Raw genomic sequence first — 17,766 nt, forward strand, 5'->3', positions numbered from 1 at the left:
CAGCCGGATTTCCGGTTCCCGGGGCTACGGAGCGGAAGTGAAGGGAAACGCAATCTCAGTCGTCGACGTTAGTCGCTGACTTCGCTGCTAACGGTAATAACTCTTAGGTTGCCTCTTCTCTCCACCTCCCCCCACCCCCATCGCTGCTCGCCCAAACCCCGGGCGTGGTTCGGGGCGAGGTGGACCGCAGCGGCGCGGAGACGCCGGCTGGCCTCTAAAGAAGGGACGCTATCCGGACGCATCCGCACCTGTGACAGGGCGGCCCCTCCCTCTCCCCCTGAGGTGGCCTGGAGCCTCGAGAAAGGGGCGGAGCTCCGCCAGGCCTCTGGGCTCAGAGCGGGTACTGGCGCGCTCTGCTCTTACAGCTACTGCGCTCACCCGGCGCTGGGATCTGCTGCTGCTTTTAGTTGCTCTTCATTCCTTTAAAATATGTATTGAGATTTCCTGTGTTCCAGTCACCAGCTTAGCATGGGGACAAAAAGTGAGAAAAAGTACACGCCCCACCATGCCCTCTTGGAACTCACAGACTGGTAAAGGAGAAAGACATTGATCGCAGAATCACTGACATAATTAAGATTACAGCTTTGAGAAGTGCTAGGAAGAAGTGTGTGTTCCGTAAGAGCTAATGCTAGAAGGGATCTGATTCAATTTGGATGCCAAGGAAGGTTTCCCTGGGAAAGCAACACGTGAGCTAAAAAGATGAGCAGGAGTTTGTGTGCAAAGGCCTTGTTGCATGGTGCCTGTAAGAAGGCGGAAGGGAAATGTACAAGCCTGCAAGACTGAGTCAGACGCTCCCGAGTGTGTAGTGAAATGCGATTTGCCTTATATCGAGGCAAGCCCCCGGAAGATATTTAGAGCTGCTAGTGTTGGAAGAAAATATTTGCCTTCCGCTTTCTAGCAAGATTTAACATTACCCAAAACATGCTGGGAAAAGTAAATGTGTTCCCCTTAGCTTTGAAGTTGCTAACTCTTACCGTTCTAATTTTCTTTCAGTTCTGTTATGAGTTGCTAAAATCATGGTGAAATGTTGCTCGGCCATTGGATGTGCTTCCCGCTGTTTGCCAAACTCCAAGTTAAAAGGACTGACGTTTCACGTGTAAGATTTTGTCATAGTTACGCCAAGTACTCGCGGCCTTTATAAAAAGCCAAAGACAGTTATACTTAAATCTTCAGTTTTGAACTTTAGTTCCCAAACCTTTTTGAAATAAATAGCCTTTTAAGTAAATTTGAAGTGATACACTTACATTTTTATAACTTAGTTTAAAAATTTAAGGTACCTGTCAAGGTATCAGAGGCTAGTAAACAAAAATATCAAGTTCATTTTTGCTAATATTGTTACTTTGCGTTTTAACATACCTTCAAAGAAATTCAGTTTTGTTTATATGGAGTTTACAGTCTGAAGGAAGGATCTTTGCCCAAATATGTTCTATCCTTTCTAATTAGAAATAGATCAAACTTACACTGTAGGGAAAATATATAAATTACAAGTTCAGACCAAGGGTTCTTTAACAGTGTTACAGGTAAATCAAGTTGATATTTATTTTAATAATTATTCATCTGCTAAAAGTTTATTTTGCTGCTTGCGTGCCAGCCACTGTGCTATGTGCCAGAGAAAGATCTGCTAGATACTTCTCCAGATGTGAGGAAATAAAAAATGAGTATGTGTACCCCACTTTATTCCAAGAAGAATTTGAATCAGCTTGGAAAATTAGAAAAGATATGGTTATTGGTTTCCAGATCTCTCAAAATAGTTTTTATCTCTAGAACCCCAAACTGCAGCTGTTCTCTGCCTTCATTCACTAAGCGTTTATAGACCTGTTGTGTGTTACATGCTGTACAAAGCAACTTTCAGATGCTGACAGAAGAATGAAAGTACAAGGTACTCTGTTTATCTGGGATAAATTCTGGATATTGCTTCACATAGGAAAAGTCCCAAGTAATAATATCATATATAGATGTAGAAAAACCCCCAATTGTGGATCTTAATGTAAGGTTGAAATATCCATTGAAACTTTTATTTATGATATGAGGAAAATTGAAATGAGGACCATATGTCGGCAGCATGATTGGTAGAAAGATCTATTAAAACCGAAAGTTCTGAGGTACCTGGGTGGCTCAGTCGGTTAAGTGTCCAACTTCAACTTAGGTCGTGATCTCATGGTTCGTGGGTTCAAGCCCCACTTCGGGCTCAGTGCTGACAGCTAGCTCAGAGCCTGGAGCCTGCTTCAGATTCTGTGTCTCTCTCTCTGACCCTCCCCCGCTCTCTCTCTCTCTCTCTGACCCTCCCCCGCTCACACTGTCTCTCTCTCTCTCTCTCTATCTCTCTCAGAAATTAAAAAAAAAATTTTTTTATTTTCAAACAAACAAAAACGAAACTTCTGTAAGCATGATTCATGATGGCTTCCTGAATAGCCCATTTCCCAAAAGTAATAACAAACTTATCAGTAAACCAATGTAGTCACAACCTTAGTTAAGTATTTGTCAATAGCGCTTCATTTTAGAGTGCTTTTTGTATGTTTTTTCCTAGATTCCCCACAGATGAAAACGTCAAAAGAAAATGGGTGTTAGCAATGAAAAGACTTGATGTGAATGCTGCAGGCATCTGGGAGCCTAAAAAAGGAGATGTGTTGTGTTCAAGGCACTTTAAGAAGACAGATTTTGACAGAAGTACTCCAAATATTAAACTAAAACCTGGAGTCATACCTTCTATTTTTGATCCCCCATCTCACTTACAGGTTTGTTAATGAGACACTGTCATTCTTATGGTACTGTTGAAGAACCGTCACCATTCAGCTTAATGTTATTGTCTGCTTATTCATTTGAAGTCCATTTTTTGAGTTTTGTAATTTGTAAGCTACTTTTTCAGGTTTTATAATATGTAGTAGGAGTATTTACCAGTAGCCACTCAGAAATATTTGTATGTTACGAAGATTTGGTGAAGGGGACTGACTTTAGGAGTTGACATAAGTCAGGATTTGTATCTAAAAAAGGAGGAAAACAAGAGGGTTGAACTAAAGTTCCAAGTTGCCAGTCTTCTTCATGCTGGAGCAAAAATCAAGAGCAGAGCCCCTAACAGGACCCAAGTATACTTTTAGAGCCACATACATTCAAGCTTAAAGCCTAGGTAGAACTAAAAGGAAGAAAAGCAAAAGAGATGAGAATGGGAGAATGAAAGGAGAGAAGAGGTAAGAAAAAGACAATAAAAAGATTGTATAAGTAAAGGCTAGTTGAATTTTGTGGGTTTTTACTCAGTGATATTAGTGCCAGGTTGACTGCCTCACCTTCAGTGTCTCTCTTGAGTTAACATATGGCAAAGTTTTTCTAGACACTGATTCCAGTGTAGAAAATTCAGGGAGAGAGAGCCTATCCGTTCCCAGAACAATAGTAATGAACCTCCATTGAAAGATACCTCCTTCCTGACAGCTGTTAACAAGGGAAGTACAGATGGTCCTTGACTTCTGATTTTTTAACTTTATGACAATCCAACAGCAATACGTGTTCAATAGAAACCATACTTTGAATTTTTAATTTTCATCTTTTCCTGAGCTATTGATACGCAATACAGTGCACATGGGAGTATACAATCCCATACTCTTATGATGCTGGGCAGTGGGAGTAAGCTGTAGCCACGTGGTCATGAGGGTAAACAACCAATACTCTGACAACCATTCTGTACCTACACAACCAGTCTGTTTTTCCATTTCAAAACAGTATTCAATAAATTACATGAGATGTCAACACTTCATTATAAAAATAGGCTTTGCTTTAGATGACTTTGCCCAACTATAAGCTAATGGGAGTATTCTGAGTATGTTTAAGGTAGGGTAGGCTAAACTACTATGTTCAGTAGGTTGGGTGTATCAGATGCCTTTTCAACTTAGAATATTCTCAATTTATATAACCCTATCATAAGTCAAGGAAGATCTGTAATCCAGAAGTGTACGTGCTTCTAGATGGTCTTGGTCACTCTCTTCACGTGGTCATATTCCAGTGCCTGAGTGATCAAATAGAGACTGCCTCAATCTCTCTCATATTAATCAATTTATAATATCTTGTGCAATTTGTTATAAAGGATTTCCTTATAGCGAGGTCTCATCCAGCATTAATGTTGAGAACCTTAAGAAATGTAGGCATAATAAAATCAAACCATAAGTTACTAACTTTCAAAAACTATATCCTATAACAAGAAATTTTTCATTATAGGAAATTAGATGACACAGGCAAAAAGAAAAGAAAAATTATCAATAATCAGCTAATCCAGAGATAATACTTTTAACACTTACTTCAATGTGTATTTTTCCAGTCATTTGTATATACATGTTTGTGTATATATTCATCTCTATTTATATATTCTTATAAAACTATAATTATACTCTACACTTGAACCTGCACAAACAGAATTTGAATGGATGGGTCTACTTATATATGGATTTTTTTTCAATAAATATACAGTGCAGTACTGTAAATGTATTTTCTCTTCCTTAGGATTTTAGTAACATTTTTTCTAGTTTATTGTAAGAACATAGTATAGAATAGATATACAAAATATGTGTTAACTGTGTTATCAATAAGGCTTCCAGTCAACAAACGTTAGGCTGTTAGCAAACATTAGGCCATTAGCAGTTAACTGTTGGCAGAGTCACAAGTTATACACGAATTTTCAACTGTGCAGAGAAGTTGGTGCCCCTAACCCTGCATTGTTCAGGGAGCAACTATATATCCTTTTCTTTCTTTCTTTTTTTAAANCTATATCCTTTTTTTAATTTGTTTCCATCTCATTCCCTTCCTCCCTCCCCTTCAGCTTCATCTCAACATTTATATAGTGTTTATTATGCACCAGGCACGATTCTAGACCCTTTGGATATAAACTCATTTAGTTTATAAATGCCCATGAGAAAGAAATACTTTATTACTCTCATTTTATTACTTGAGGAAACCTAGGTCCAGAGAGCTGGAATATCTTCCTCAGTGTCATATTAAATGGCAGAGGCCGGATTTGAACCCAGGCATTTTGGCTTCAGAGTCCACTGTTTTTTGGTTTTGTTTTGTTTTTTAGAGAGAGAGTGCATGAGCAGGGAGAGGGACAGTGAGAGAGAGAATGTTAAGTAGGCTCCATGCCCAGCACAGAGCCTGGCATAGGGCTCGATCCCACGACTCAAGATCATGACCCAAGCCAAAACCAAGAGTCAGACTCTTTGACTGAGCTACCCAGGTGCCCCTAGAGTCCACTGTTAAATACTACTTTCCATGATGCTAAATATTATCCACAACAATGGCTTTTAAACTCTAGTCTGCATAAGAATTATTCAGGAAGCTTGTTTAAAATGGAGAATCCCGTGGCCCAGAGAATTTGACTCACTGAGTTTGCGCTGGAGTCCAGAAGCCTACACTTTTTTTTTAAAGTTTATTTTGAGAGAGAGAGAGAGAGAGAGAATCCCAAGTAGGCTCCACACTGTCAGTGTGGAACCTGACGCAGGGCTCGAACTCATGATCGTGACCTGAGCCAAAATCAAGAGTCGGACACTTAAAAACCTTAGCTTTCCAGGAGCCCCAAGAATTCTGACTGCACTTTTTAACAGGCACCCCACACAATTGTGTTGCAGATCCATGGATCATATTTTTAAGAGAAACCTCTATGGAACATCAATTTTTAAACTAAATTTACTGAAATATACGTATGCAAAAGTGCACACATCGTAAGTATACTGAGCAATACATTGTCATAAAGTGAATACACTCATGTAACTACCTTCATACCAAGGTATAAAATATTATCAGCATCCCAGAAGCCTCTGCATGCTCTTTGGCAGTCACTACACCCCCAAAGGCAACTACTATCCTGACTTCTATCACCATCCATTATATAAATGAACTCAGATAGTATGTACTCTGACTTCTTTAGCTCAGCATTTTGTTTGTGTAATTCATCCATATTTTATGTGATAATCGTCCATTCATTTTCTTTGCAATATAGTATTCTATTGTTTAAATAAACTTTCACCATTCTACTGTTGATTAACATTTAGGTTGTTTTCACTTTGGGGCTATTATGAATGGTGCAACTATGAATATTTTTGTCCATGTCTTTTGGTGCACTTAGGTTCACATTTCTGCAGAGTATATGTACAACTCTCTTAAAAGTGGAACTTCTGGGGGGCGCCTGGGTGGCTTAGTCGGTTAAGCGTCCGACTTTCGCTTAGGTCATGATCTCGCGGTTCATGGGTTCGGGCCCCGCGTCGGGCTCTGTGCTGACTGCCAGCTCAGAGCCTGGAGCCTGTTTCAGAGTCTGTGACTCCCTCTCTCTCTGACCTCCCCTGCTCGCACTGTCTCTCTCTCTCTCTCTCTCCCAGAAATAAATAAAACATTTAAAAAAAAAAAAGTGGAACTGCTGGGTCCTAGGGATGTGTGTGTTCATCTTGAGCTGTTATCACTATAGTTTTCCAAAGTGGTTTTGCCAATTTGTAGTCTTACCATCTGCATGGAAGTTCTGGTTCTATATCCTTTGTCAATACCTAGTGGTATTGGTTTTATGGAACATTTTTAGTGACCAGGTGGCAATTGATCTTATGTATGAACAGTGGTTTATGTAGCCCAATCACTATTGTATATAGGTTATCATCTTACCATTTTAAACAACACTGTGGTGAACATGATTCTAGCCAAATCTTTGTATGTATCCTTATTTCCTCAAACTAAATTCCTGGAAATAAAATTGGTACACCAAAGATTATACACATTTTTGAAGCCTTTGCTTTTGAACAGATCCTCAAAGTCCCACCAGAAAGCTGGTACCAATCTTCTCCCCAGTATCTATGCATGAAAGTGTCCATCCACCCTATTCCACAGTGTAAGTTGTGTTTTTAACCTTTGTTAAAATTGATAGGCAAAAATGGCATAAATATTGTTGAGTCTCCACATTTTGTCGTATGTTTGTTAGACATTTGTATCTTTTGTGAGTTACTTATTCGGATCCTCTGCTATTTCCATCTTTCTTAAACTATCTGTAAAAACATTGTACATTGAAGATATGACTCTTTTAACTACCATCTGTGTTGCAGTTTTTTTTTATAATTTTATTTATTTTTTAATGCTTATTTATTTTTGAGAGAGAGCACAAGCAGGGGAGGGGCAGAGAAAGAGGGAGACACAAAATCCGAAACAGGCTACAGGCTCTGAGCTGTCAGCATAGAGCCCAATGCAGGGTTCAGACTCCCGAACCACAAGATCATTACCTGAGCTGAAGTCAGATGTTTAACCGACTGAGCCACCCAGGCGCCCCATGTGTTGGAGCTACTTTTTGTGATTTGTCTTTAGTGTTAATTATCACATTGGTTTGGTATTTTTTGTTTTGTTTCATTTGAAGTTCAGACTTTGTTTTTAAATAGTCATTTCTATATTTTTTAATGAATTATCTGACTTTAGCCTTTCCCACCTTAAGATTATATAAATATTTCCTAATTTTTTCTAGTTCCTAAGGGTTTTCATTTGTACATAAATTTTCAGTACTAGAATTTCATCATGATTTATTATATACAAAGGATGTAACTATTTTTCTTAATTAATTTTTACATGACCTACAGCTTTTTTCCACTTATTTAGAAGGCCATTTTTTATCCTAATGCCTTTTTACACCTGATCTATTTCTAGATTTTTCTGTCTCATCTTAGGAGAGTAGCAAGAGTAGCACACTATTTTAACTGTTGTTACTGGGTAATATATCTTTAGTAAGTGGTAGAACATATTCTTTTCTCAATAGCACTTTTTTTTTTTTTAGGAAAATTGGTGTTTCTAGATGAACTTTAGAGTTATTTTCAGGAAGTTCCTTTAATCTCAGAGGAATTTAAAATTTACTGAGTTTTTAAAGCAATTTCATGAAAAGAAATATTAATTCCACTACACAAAGTAAAGAAGGAATAAAAATGTAAGAAAGGACAGAAGTATCCACAATGATTTTTATTAACTCTTCTTAACAGGGGAAAAAAGAAAAACTTCATCATAGAAAAAACTTCACCTTCAAAACCCTTCCAGCCACAAATCACAATCACCAGTTTGTTGGTGCTTCCTCATGTACTGAAGAATTCCAATCTCAGTTCACTTTTGTAAGTAAAATTACTTACTGAACTAATGTTGATATTTTTTAAGATAATATGTCTTCTCCATTAGGATTAAACTAAGAGATTTAGGTGTTTGAGGGTTTTTTTAAGTTTATTTTGAGAGAACATGTGTATGTGTGTGCATGCTCATGCATGAATGGAGGAGGGGCAGAGAGAGAGGGAGCGAGAGAATCCCAAGCAGATGTTGTGCTGTTAGTGTGGAGCTGGAGGTGGGGCTCAGTCCCGCGAACCATGAGATCATGACCTAACCTTAAACAACTGTATATATATTTAATGCCCCAAAATAGTACTGCTTCCCAGGGCCATTATAATTTTTATATATGCACTATTAATATATACAGGTAGTTAATCCTTTGGTACATATTTAGTTCTAAGAGTGCTTTCATACAGCTATTTTTACCAAGAAAATGCAATAATCCCTTTAAGTACTGCATTTTCTACATGGAAATATCTAATAAAAAAATATAGTTACATCTTTAGGTTTTCTTAAAGAACAGTCATACACTTACAGAGTTCTCAAGCTTGTATTATTTATTCATCTCATTGTGTATTCATGTTAGAGCCCCACCCAGAACCCAGGTCTGTTTTACTTTCTTGATTACCATAGCTTTATAATAATATTTGAAATAGGGCGGTGATTGTCTTCCAACTTTGTTAGTTTTCAAAGTTGTTTGGAATATTCTAAATCTTTTGCATTTTCATGTGAATTTTAGAATCATTTTGTAACAATTTCTATAAAAATGCCTGCTGTAATTTTAACTGGGGTTGTGTTGAATGTACAGATTCATTTGGGAAGAACTGACAGCTTAATGAAACTGTTTTCAGTCTTTGAACCTGTGAACTCATTATATCTACACATTTATTTAGGTCTTTAACTTCTCTCAACAATCGTTTGTAGTTTTCACTGTACACATCTCTCATTTTGTCAGATTTATCCCTAAGTATTGTATGTGTTTGGATGCTATTACAAATGGTGTTGTTTTGTTAGGTTTTACTGATCGTATATGGAAGTTGATTTTTGTATGCTGATCTTGAATTTGGCAAACTTATAAACTCACATATTAAAAGCTTTTTTGTAGAGGCTATTAGAGTTTCTACATAATTGTGTTGTCTGTCATTAAAGATAGGTTAATTTTTTCTTTCCAATATGGATGCCTCATTTCTTTCTTGCAATATGTACTGCTTTGAACCTCCAGGGCTTTGCTGAATAGAACACTGAGAGCTGATCTCCATGCTTTGCTCCTGATTTCAGGAGGAAGGCATTCCGTCTTTCACCACTGAATATGATGTTAACTGTAGGTTGTTCATAAATGCTTTTATCAGGTTAAGGAAGTGCCTTTCTGTTCCTAGTTTGCTGAGAGTTTTTATCAAAAATGAATGTTAGTTTTGTCAAATGTTTTTTTCTGTACCTATTGAGGTTTTCTATGGTTTTTCTTTTTTAGTTTGGTAATATGATTAGTTATATCAATTGATGTTTGAATATTAAACCAGCCTCAGCATAAACTCAATTCTTCATGGTGTGTTATCTTTTTACATATTATTGAATTGGATTTATTAAAAATTTTTTAGAACCTTTCCTTGTATGTTCAGTGGGGATATTGGCCTGTAGTTTTCTTTCCTTATAATGTTTTTGTCTGGCTTTTCGAATCAGAATAATGCTGACCTCAATGAATAAGTTGGAAAATACTGCCTCCTGTTTTGATTTCTGAAAGAGTTTGTATAGATTTGGTATTATTTGTTCCATAAGTATTTGGTATAATACTCCAGTTACACTATCGGGGCCTGTGATTTTGTGGGTAAGGTTTTCTTGGTAGCTTGTATCTTCCGAAGGATTTGTCCCATTTTATCTCATTTGCCAACTTTATCAGTTTAAAATTGTTCATAATATTTGCTTCCTGTCCTTTTAATATATATAGAATTTGTAGTGATACCATCCTCTCCCATTTCTGATATTGGCAATTTGTTTCTGTTCTTTTTTATTAATGATCAGTCTGCCTAGAGATTTGTCAATGTTACCGATTTTGTCAAAGAACTAGCTTCCATTGATATTCTCGCTTTTTTGTTTTTGTACTTCAGTGATTTCCATTCATCTTTATTATTTTCTTTTTTCTACTTATTTCAGTAAAATTTGCTCATCTTTTTCTAGTTTCTTAAAATGAAAGCTAAGGTCACTGACTTGAGACATTCCTTTATAATAAAGGCATATAGTGGCATTAATTTCTCCCTAGGTATTGCTTTAGCAACACTCCATAAATTAAATGTTTTCCTTTTCATTTAGGTCAGAAAACTTTCAGATTCCATTTTTCATTTGTTCTTTGACACTTGAGTTATTTAGAAGTGTGTGTGTGCTAAGTAGTTTCCAAATATTGGGATATTTTCCAGATGTCTATTAATTTCTAATTTAATTCTGTGGTAGTCAGAGAATATACATTGTATGGCTTGAAATTGCTTGAAATGTTTTATATTTCTTGAGACTTACAGTCTATAATATAGCCTCTCTTGGCATAGCCAAGAGCCTTGTTGGCTCTATAGCCTTGTTCTGTGTGCATTTGTAAAGAATATGCATTCTGCTGATGGTACCTAGAATGTTTTAGAAATGTAAAAATTGTTCAGGTTTTCATCCTTACTAAACTTCTGCCTACTTGTTCTTTCTCTTATTGAGAGAGGATTTTATTTTTTTGGTATAACTATGTATTTGTTTGATTTTCCTTAAGTTGTCAGTTTTTACTCATTACATTTTGCAGCACTGTTATTGGGTGCTGAATATCTAGGATTGTATGTCTTGTTAATTTAACCCCTTTATTCTTAGGAAATGACCTTTTTTATCCCTGGTAATGTTCTTTCCTCTGAAATCTATTTTGTCTGATAGCAGTATACCTACTCTAGTTTGCTTTTTCATTAGCATTATGTTGGTATACAGATAGTCCCCAACTTATGATCATTCAACTCATGAGTTTTCAGCTTTACAATGGCGCAAAATCAATAAGGTATTCAGTAGGAACCATATTTCAAGTTTCTAATTTTTAACTTTTCCTGGGCTAGCAATATATATAATACTATCCTCTTTCATGATGCTGGGCAGTGGCAGCAAGCCACAGCTCCCAGTCAGCCATGCGATCACAAGGGTGAACAACCAATACACTTGGAACCATTCTGTGCCCACACAACCATTGTATTTTTCACTTCCAATACAGTATTCAATAAATTACATGAGATACTCAACACTTTATTATAAAATAGGCCTTATGAGACCCATCATAACTGGAGAAAGATCAGTATCTTTTTCTAGTCTTTTACTTTAAACCTATTTGGGACTTTTTGAAGTACATGATTTTCTTAGGCAGCTTATACTTTTGGGTCCTGATTTTTTAATCTGATCTGGCAATTTCAGCCTTTTAATTGGGTTATTTAGACCATTTACATGTAACGTATTAATATTGTGTGGTTTCCTTCATGTTCCATTTGTTCTTTGTTTTTTAACAATAAGTTATCTATTTTTTGACAATAAATTATCATTTACAGAAATATAAGTAAAAAGAAAAAATTTGTATACATTACCTGTGTAGTGGCCATTGCCAGGGCTTTTCATTCCTTTGTGTAAGTCCATATTCCCATCTGCCATCATTCTATCTGAAGGATTTTAACATTTCTTATAATGCAGCTTCTCTGGATATGAATTCTTTCAGCTTTTATATATTTCTGAAAGAAGTCATTATTTAGTCTTTGTTTTTGAAAGATTTTTTCATTAGATATCACTAGATTGAAAGTTTTAGAGATTTTTTTGTTTTTAGTTCTTCAGAGATGTTGCTCCATGGTATTCTCATAGGCATTGTTTCTAATGAAGAATCTGTCATCTATATCCTCTGTACATTCTATTTCCTCTAACATTTCTTTTTTTCTTCGCTTTTAAGAATTTTTCTTTCCCAGTCATTTGAATAATTCGATTATGATGTATATAGTTTAGTTTTCTTCATAATTCTTATGCTTAGGATTTTTGAGCTTCTTTATCAGTGGATCAATAGTTTTCATCAAACTTGGAAAAATTTTGGCCATGAAGTCATCAGATATTTCATTCTACATCAACTTTTCTTTCCATCCCTTCAGGGATTCTGATTACATGTATATTAGGCTATATCTGAGTCATGCCACCACTCACTGATGTTTGTTTTTTTCTGGGTTTGTTTTTCAGTATTCTCATTTCTCTCTGAAGTCTATTCTGGATGGTTCATATTGCTGTACCTTCACATTCACCAATACGCTATCAGTTCCCCCCAATGTATTTTTCACCTCACACATTATAAATTTTATCTCTACGTGTTCTTTTTGATTTTTTTATATCTTTCATGTCTCTACCTAACTTTGAACATGTGGAACACTTTTTAATAGCCTTCTTAATTTTTCTGATAATTCCAACTTTTGTATCAGTTCTTGGTTATTTCCCATTGACTGGTTTATGGTTCTGTCATCCTACTTCTTTGCATGCTTGATAAACATTTGTGCCACACATTGTGGGTTTTACTTTGCTGGATGCTAGATATTTTTGTGGCCTGTATTTTTTATCTTGTTCTGGGATACCACAAAATTATTTGGAAACAGTCTGATCCTTTCAGGTTTTGTTTATTGGGCAGGAGTAGAAAAATGTTCAGTTTAAGGCTATTTGTTCTCCACGGTTGAGGCAAGACCCTTTTGTATGCTCTACTCAGTGCCCTGTGAATCTTGAAATTTTCTAATCTGGCAGGGGTAGGAGTAGCAGCCATGCCCTCTGAGCACAGGGCACTGTCATTCTTTCCTCAGACTTGAGCAGTTTTCTGCAGGCACTGAATACTAGAAGGGGAGCCTCTGAGGATCTTCAGAGTTCTCTCTCGGTCTTCCAGGATGCTTCACACAGTCTTCTCAATCTACCAGACTCTGCCTGGGTTTCCCCTCCGTGCACTGAGGCGTACGCACTCTCCAAGACAATAAGCTGGGGCATTCGGTGATAGGGTTCACCTCTTAGTCTGCATCCCTCAAGGATTGCTGCCTTCCCTACCTGATCTCTGTTACCCTCATAACATTTTTTATGTCCTTTGGCCCTATGTCGGTTTTTTTAGATAGGAATCAATCCAGTCTCTGTCATCTTGGCTAGAAGCAAAAGTTCTCTTTACTAATTTTAATAGTGAGTAACAGCTTTTCAGAATTATTTTATAGTGCCTTTAAAGATCTGTCAGTGTTACTTTCCCTGTTTTCAACTGAAAAAAAAAATTATGCCCAGCAAACTTAAGCATAACCATAATAAATACTGAAAGAGCTTATATTCTGTCTCTAAAAACTGAAACCTGGGTCGTCTCTATCCTGAGGACCTACTCCAGTGCTCCTTTTCTGTCATCACCTTTGAAATAAATATTTAGCAAAATAAAATCATTAAAAGTTTAACAATGTGAGGTTTTTCTATAGGTAAAACTAAAACTTAGCTGTGCCACACCTAGGGAACGAAAGCTGGATAGTCATTCCAAGTGTCGTCTTCATAGCAAATACTAACCCCCTATAAGCAGTGCTTCCCATCAGTAGCTACGGTACCCCTCGTGTTATGCCTAGCCTTAGATAAATGGGGGAGGCTCTAGGCACCCAAAATACTGGTTCCACTCCCATCTTCTTCCTGTGTTCTTTAAACTTCTAAGTATCGCCAACTTAAAGGTATCTTAACATCATAAGAAACAGCTGAGGCCTAGCTAAAAGCTTTTATCTAACTACTTGTCTCTCCAGTTTAATAACTTGGTGTTTATGTTTTTAGGAACATAGCTACAGTGTAATGGACAGTCCAAAGAAACTTAAACATAAATTAGATCATGTGATCAGCGAGCTAGAGGATACCAAGAAAAGTCTGCGGAATGTTTTAGACCGAGAAAAACGTTTCCAAAAATCATTGAGGAAGACAATCAGGGAATTAAAAGATGAATGTCTCATCAGCCAAGAAACAGCAAATAGACTGGAAGTTTTCTGTTGGGAGTGTTGTCAGGAGAGCATAGAAAGAGACTATATTTCATGAAATAATTCCATGTTATATTAAACCTAAAATTAACATTGGGACAGTTTTTTAGAAAATAATTCTCATTTACCATCATTAAATAATATTCCTCATTTAGAGTGCTTCTTTGGCTCTTCTGTAGCATTATACATTTAGTTGTTATTCAAAGACTTTGTTTTGAAGATTTGCAGAAATTTGTGTTAATTATCATGTTTTTGTGTTATATGTGACAATTATGTTTTTATAGACCTAAACGAGTGCCAGTTCATTATTGTAAGATGTTAAAAGCTTAAAACGATTCCATAAGACTTAAGAAATGGTATCAAATTAGTCCCATTCAGCAATGGTGTAGGTATTGGGCACTGCTTCGGCAGCATCAGCTTTTTGGCCTCAAAGGAGTACTTTTATGTATGTATGCTTTACGGTAAGTACAATGAATTATACTTTAAATGTATTTTACTATAAAGCAGAATTCATTTATAACACATGTCCACCTTGGATCAAATCCAGGGTGCTTTTGTTATCAATAGCACCAAAAGATTACACAGCATCCCTTAGTACTGACCCTGAGAATAGCATATGGTACAGATCTGTGGGCTTTTACAGTTGTTGAGAGCCAAGTTGAGAAGACCTCTGATGAGGTCGCAGTTTTCAGTATGGTACGTCATTCCCCTTCTGTCTTCTTGGCTAGGAGTTCTTCCATATAAACCAGCATAGGTATAAAATGCAAAAAAAAAAAAGGGTCATAACCTGATTTTTAAATGGTTGATTGCTGACAGTTCTGAACATTTTGTTTCATTATAAAGGAATCCCTTCAAAATCTGAATGCCAGCACTAGGTGAATATTTTTAAAGCTCCTTTGTATTTTACAGAAAGTAATATTGCTGACATTTCTAAAATACAAAATATAGGTGAAATTGGTAAAAAAATTGTGACTCTTCCAGTTGTAATAGGAATTAGAGAAAGGGTTAGAATATTTTCCTGTAATTAGAGAGTAGTTTACTGTCTAAAGGCTTTTATTTTAAGAAATAGCTAAGTAAAGCTGCAGCTTTAGAATAGCTTCTTACTGAATATACGAAAGAATGACTCTTAGCTATCTTCTGATCCAAGTGTCAGAAATTTAGCTTTTCTCCTAATTTATTATTAAAAACAACTGAAATTAAGAGACATAAACTGTGGATTAAAATAAAAGTTACCAGCTCAAACCCAGACTCTACTTTGAAGCACATGTACATATTCAAACCTATTCAGATATCTATGCTCCAGTAGTTAGAATTTGAGTATCAGTTGTTTCCATGTGTTAACTAGAAATGAATTGCAGTTTGTGCTAAAATATTCATGGAAATTTTATTTGTATTGTCAACAAGGATATGGTCACTTGAATTACCTTTGTATTCAAGAATTTTCTGTGTTGATGTATGTTCTATTTTTATGTAGGATTCCAAACCTTCCTCTAAATTGGAATCTTCCCACATTTGAGAGGTCAGCATTATGCTAAGAAGAAACATTGAGGTCATATCTTTTCACTACCTAAAGAAAATCTCATTAGCTACCCATTATTTATTTTAGTTATTTAAGTTTGAACTCATAGTGGACATTCTAATGGGAGGTTTGGGTATGATCTTAGATTTTATGGAGGTACTATGATAGAGATGGAGACTATTTCTGAGTATAAAAATTAAAGTCAGTGGACAATGGAGAACAGTAGGATAGATCCAAACAAAGTATATCCAAATTCGAGCTCTCTACTGCCTGCCTAGAATAACTCAAGCCGGGGAGACCTTTCCAAGAGTCCAGTCCCCATTTGTGCCACAGTCACAGTTGCCACGGTCACTTTTGCTACTTTTGCTCACAGCAACCGCAGCCTTTGTCTTCTTTGTCATTGGTCTTAGTATCACTGAGAGATAGGTAACTGAGAGCAAAATCTTGGTATCATCAAGCACTGGGAACTACCCATTTGCTCTTTATTCATATGGAGAAATGATTACCAACAGAAATCTGACACAAGTAATAGGGCTCTCCCCACCTGCCACCCAGAACAAATGTCTGGACGCAGTAAATACCTCAGTCCTCTGTTCCAGATATTCCAGCCTGGCTCAGTGGGAAACCGTCCTGTGCAGAGCAAATCGGTGACCCCATCCAGAATTCCTCAAGCAGATGAGACCAGCCTGAGGGTTCCACTTTGCTTTAAAGCTTAGAGTAGACTCTGCTTCCTGGAACAAACCAATACACCAGTTCAACCTCAGCACCAAATAAGGTACAAAGGACTTGACATGGCATTTTTCTCCATATCAAGTTTAAGTCTCTGGAAATATACTTTGGTTGCATGAGATAATCACAATTATACCACAGCCTTTGAGAAAAGATGAAATGTATGAAAATATATATGTAGTTTTAATAAAAAGGTAAAATATTACAGAAATAATTGAGGAACAAAGAATCCATTATACATTTGAAAAATAAAATATTTTCTCCAGTAATATGCTGTATGTGGTTTTTATAGAGTTACTCAATAAAATGAGCAGAGAAAAATGAAGAGTATATATACTGTGGTTTTGCTTTAATCTCTTCTGCAATTTTTCCCCTTCCCTCAAAATCATAGAGTCTGCTAGGTTAGGTGAGCCAAGTGACAGACCCGCTTTTCCCACAATGTGGACATGCCATAGAGCCCTTTCCTGTTTGTGCCTTCCCCAAAACTGGCACCTTTCATGTCACCCAGTATAATAGCTGAGAGCAGTATTTTTAGGTGTGAAATGTGCTCCCTTCAAAATCTAAAAAGGCCTCTTAGGCATCGTGCTTCCTTCCTCATAGTGGGAGAGGCAAGTTGTAATAATTTGTCTTTTACTTCAGAGGGGATGTCCTAGCATGCCCGTGCTCAGTGGACACTCCCCAAATTTCACTGATGTATCATACACATTGTCAAATTCAGTGCTTCTAGAGGGAAGATCAAAGGTATAATTGGCTCTTCCATTGGATTATTGGGGGGGACGTGATAGTCAGTGGTCTGCTGGAGACCAGTGGAAGGGGCAAGAGCTGTCTCTACCAGTGCCTGCCTTCTCCATGGGCCTCATAGTCTTCCTTTTGTATCGCTTCCTCACACTTCACATCTCCATACTTCTAACAATTGTCACATCTCTCACCCTCCTCCCTGCCGTGTGTCTGGTCATAGGCTGGGGCCGGATGCAAAGCAGGTGCTGCCAGAGATAAAAAAGAAAGAAAAAAAATATTGAATCAGGAGCAGAAAAAGATGCACTTCGCAATCTGAGATTCATATGGGAGTTAACAGTGAGCACTAGGAACAGCAGTTTAAGAACAAAGTGTTGAGAACATTCAATAATTCTACACATATTTTTCAAGTACCGGAGGAACTATACCAGAGAATGTGCCAGGCACTGGAGAAACAACAAAGACTCTCTTCCCGTCCTCAAGGAGGTTATAGAGTAGTAACGGGGGCAGCAAGAAGTGCATCTCAGGAGAATGGGCTGTCTGATGCCTTTCTCCCCAAGGTGCACTGCTTTATAGGACTACACACATACGCAGACTCATATCACACCTCAAGGCTTAAGTGTCTGAGTCTCATTCAGTCTCATTTGTTTAATATTTCTCTTAGGCACATGAAGAAGTTTACAGACTAATATTCTGTGTAAC

At 36.9% G+C, this 17,766-nt stretch overlaps 1 protein-coding gene across 2 annotated transcripts; it reads left to right on the top strand.

Annotated features, from left to right (window-relative positions):
- Positions 1–2: 2 nt before the first annotated feature.
- THAP6 (THAP domain containing 6) lies at positions 3–17,766 on the top strand. 2 transcript variants are annotated; one of them, XR_013331659.1, is made up of 6 exons: positions 3–93; positions 994–1,096; positions 2,528–2,735; positions 7,974–8,099; positions 13,885–16,375; positions 17,729–17,766. XR_013331659.1 is itself a non-coding variant. In XM_077750364.1 (5 exons), exons 2-5 carry the CDS (start codon positions 1,017–1,019, stop codon positions 14,137–14,139), a joined length of 669 nt encoding a protein of 222 aa, XP_077606490.1. In that variant the 5' UTR covers positions 3–93; positions 994–1,016; the 3' UTR covers positions 14,140–16,555. The 2 variants fall into 2 exon arrangements, 1 of the variants encoding a protein (XP_077606490.1); XM_077750364.1 differs by lacking the exon at positions 17,729–17,766 and having other exon boundaries at positions 13,885–16,555.

Source organism: Crocuta crocuta, unplaced genomic scaffold (assembly GCF_008692635.1).
Source record: "Crocuta crocuta isolate KB4526 unplaced genomic scaffold, BGI_CrCroc_1.0 scaffold1, whole genome shotgun sequence".
In the NCBI taxonomy this organism is placed as follows: Eukaryota; Metazoa; Chordata; class Mammalia; order Carnivora; family Hyaenidae; genus Crocuta; species Crocuta crocuta.

Excerpts from the sequence above, each read along its gene's own strand:
- THAP6 (XM_077750364.1), top strand. The coding sequence starts at position 1,017 with ATGGTGAAATGTTGCTCGGCCATTGGATGTGCTTCCCGCTGTTTGCCA. Across the intron at positions 2,736-7,973 it reads ATCCCCCATCTCACTTACAG|GGGAAAAAAGAAAAACTTCA; the intron begins GTTTGTTAATGA and ends TCTTCTTAACAG. Across the intron at positions 8,100-13,884 it reads TCCAATCTCAGTTCACTTTT|GAACATAGCTACAGTGTAAT; the intron begins GTAAGTAAAATT and ends TTATGTTTTTAG.